The 1,876-nt window shown below is 48.1% G+C and overlaps 1 protein-coding gene across 4 annotated transcripts in view; it reads right to left on the reverse strand.

Annotated features, from left to right (window-relative positions):
* The window catches only part of arap3 (ArfGAP with RhoGAP domain, ankyrin repeat and PH domain 3), a 40,436-nt gene that overhangs the window by 24,333 nt on the left and 14,227 nt on the right, over positions 1-1,876 (reverse strand). For all 4 annotated transcript variants that reach the window (XM_008298689.1, XM_008298691.1, XM_008298690.1 and 1 more), the window contains exons 6-9: positions 1,661-1,728; positions 1,323-1,562; positions 226-295; positions 19-139 (exon numbers count right to left, since the gene is read on the reverse strand). In XM_008298689.1, the coding sequence (XP_008296911.1) occupies positions 19-139; positions 226-295; positions 1,323-1,562; positions 1,661-1,728 (499 nt within the window). The remainder of the gene's footprint in view (positions 1-18; positions 140-225; positions 296-1,322; positions 1,563-1,660; positions 1,729-1,876) is intronic.

Consider the following 1,876-nt stretch of genomic DNA (forward strand, 5'->3'; position numbering starts at 1 on the left):
TCCATAAACAATATATACCTTCATTGTCAGTCCTGAACACAAAGATCCGCTGACTCGTCACTATTTCAAATTTATTGTCTTTGGAGGGACGGGTCATCTGGATGGCAGCCAATGGGATCACGCCCTTCGGGTAGATATCCTGAGAATGCACAGGTGGAATGAATCAGACGGCTGTGTTTGATTGTCAGGTGTTGTAACACCAGGACAGTAAAGCCCTCTGCATACCTTCTCACTGCCAAAGTACATCAGGTTTTTGCCATCAAACTTCACATAGCGTTTCTGGAAAACATAGTTCCTGAAAAATAAAAACATGCATGAGACACCTGAGTGGTGAAACACATCACATTCATGACATCTGCTCCACCTGATGCAGTCCAGTATCCAGCTGTAAGTGCAGCTGTGTGTCGCACCACTTCAATATTATATGATTCTAACCTGTATCTCCTCACAGTAATCAGATTAGTTCTAAGAAGAACAATATTAGAGTAGTATTGCTCTTATGTCACATTAAAACTACCTGGAATATTTTCTATCTCTGTGAAGTCTCAGATTTTTCAGTTCCTGTGATCAGGTCTCTTCCATGCAGAACCTGTGTCTGTGCAGATAGACACAGTCCATAGGTCCAACCCTGAGAAGCTTCTGATGTTCACAGCTCACTTCAGAACCGTGATCATACAGGTAGACTGATTGGAACTCAGTTTAGGTTCAGGGACCACGACTTCAAGGTGGATTCACTTTGGTTGGATTGAGTTTAGACTTTTCAATGTAGTCTTCCTCAAGGATTTGTTTTTCATTTTTTAACAGAGGAAATAGTGTCAAAATAACGACAGCTGAAGCGGTTACACTAAGGTAACACAGTGTTGAATGATTTGGCATTCATGTCGTATTATTCAGGGCTTCAGAAGCTTTTGGAGGATGAACTCTGCATGAGTCTGCGTGAACTTCAGAGAAATCACAGACAAATGTTCTCAGGAGAGAATGAAAGAAAGGACAAACACACCGAGTGGAAGAAGAAGAAGAAGAGGAGGAAGAGGAGAAGGTGATGAGGCAGAGGCAGTTCCTGACAAGGGAGGAGACACAGGGAGGAGCAGAGAGGAGGACACACAGCAGGAGAGCCAGTGCTGGCCTTGGAGCCCTGACCAACACACAGAGGGAAACCTGTGAGTCCAGTCAGGTCCAACAGCTGTATGAATCCAACAACAACACATCCCTGGTTTAGCCTGCTGGTCTAGGCAGCCTATAAACCAACACACCCCTGGTCTAACTAACTGTACAAAATCAAATGCGCCCCTGATCTAGTCAGCTGCATAAATCAAGCGCACCCCTGTGGAGACAGCTTGTCCAGCCAGCCGCTGATGACGGGTGGTGCTCTCTCGGTCAGCGAGGTGTAGCTGGCGTAGGGGGAGATGGTCAGGTCCTCATCGGCCTCTAAGTGGAAGGGGTGGGGGGGCAGAGAGAGGCAGCGTGGGGCGGATGGGGCATCTCCAACTGTGCTGTAACCCTGAGAGTCTCCGGGGTGAAGAGCCTGAGACAAACGCTTCGTCCACAAGAACCGGTGACAACTGTGAACAGGTACGAACCAAACTTTATTGACACAGCAGACAGTGAGACCACACGAACAAGAACCTGGATCCAGGTCCAAACAGAGCAGCTGTCTTACCCATGATCCTCTGCATGTTTCTCCTCATCCCGCCTCGCCTCCCGTCCCTCCACTCTGCTTCTTTCACTCTGCAGGACAGATTATCAGAGCAAAACATGTATGTCATGTTCCACCGGATGTGACAGACCGGAGGCAGGTTGGTGGCAGGTTGGTGGCAGGTTAGTGGCAGGTTGTTGGCAGGTTGGTGGCAGGTTGGTGGCAGGTTGGTGGCAGGTT

The sequence above is a fragment of the Stegastes partitus genome, unplaced genomic scaffold (assembly GCF_000690725.1).
Source record: "Stegastes partitus isolate 25-593 unplaced genomic scaffold, Stegastes_partitus-1.0.2 Scaffold1339, whole genome shotgun sequence".
In the NCBI taxonomy this organism is placed as follows: domain Eukaryota; kingdom Metazoa; phylum Chordata; class Actinopteri; family Pomacentridae; genus Stegastes; species Stegastes partitus.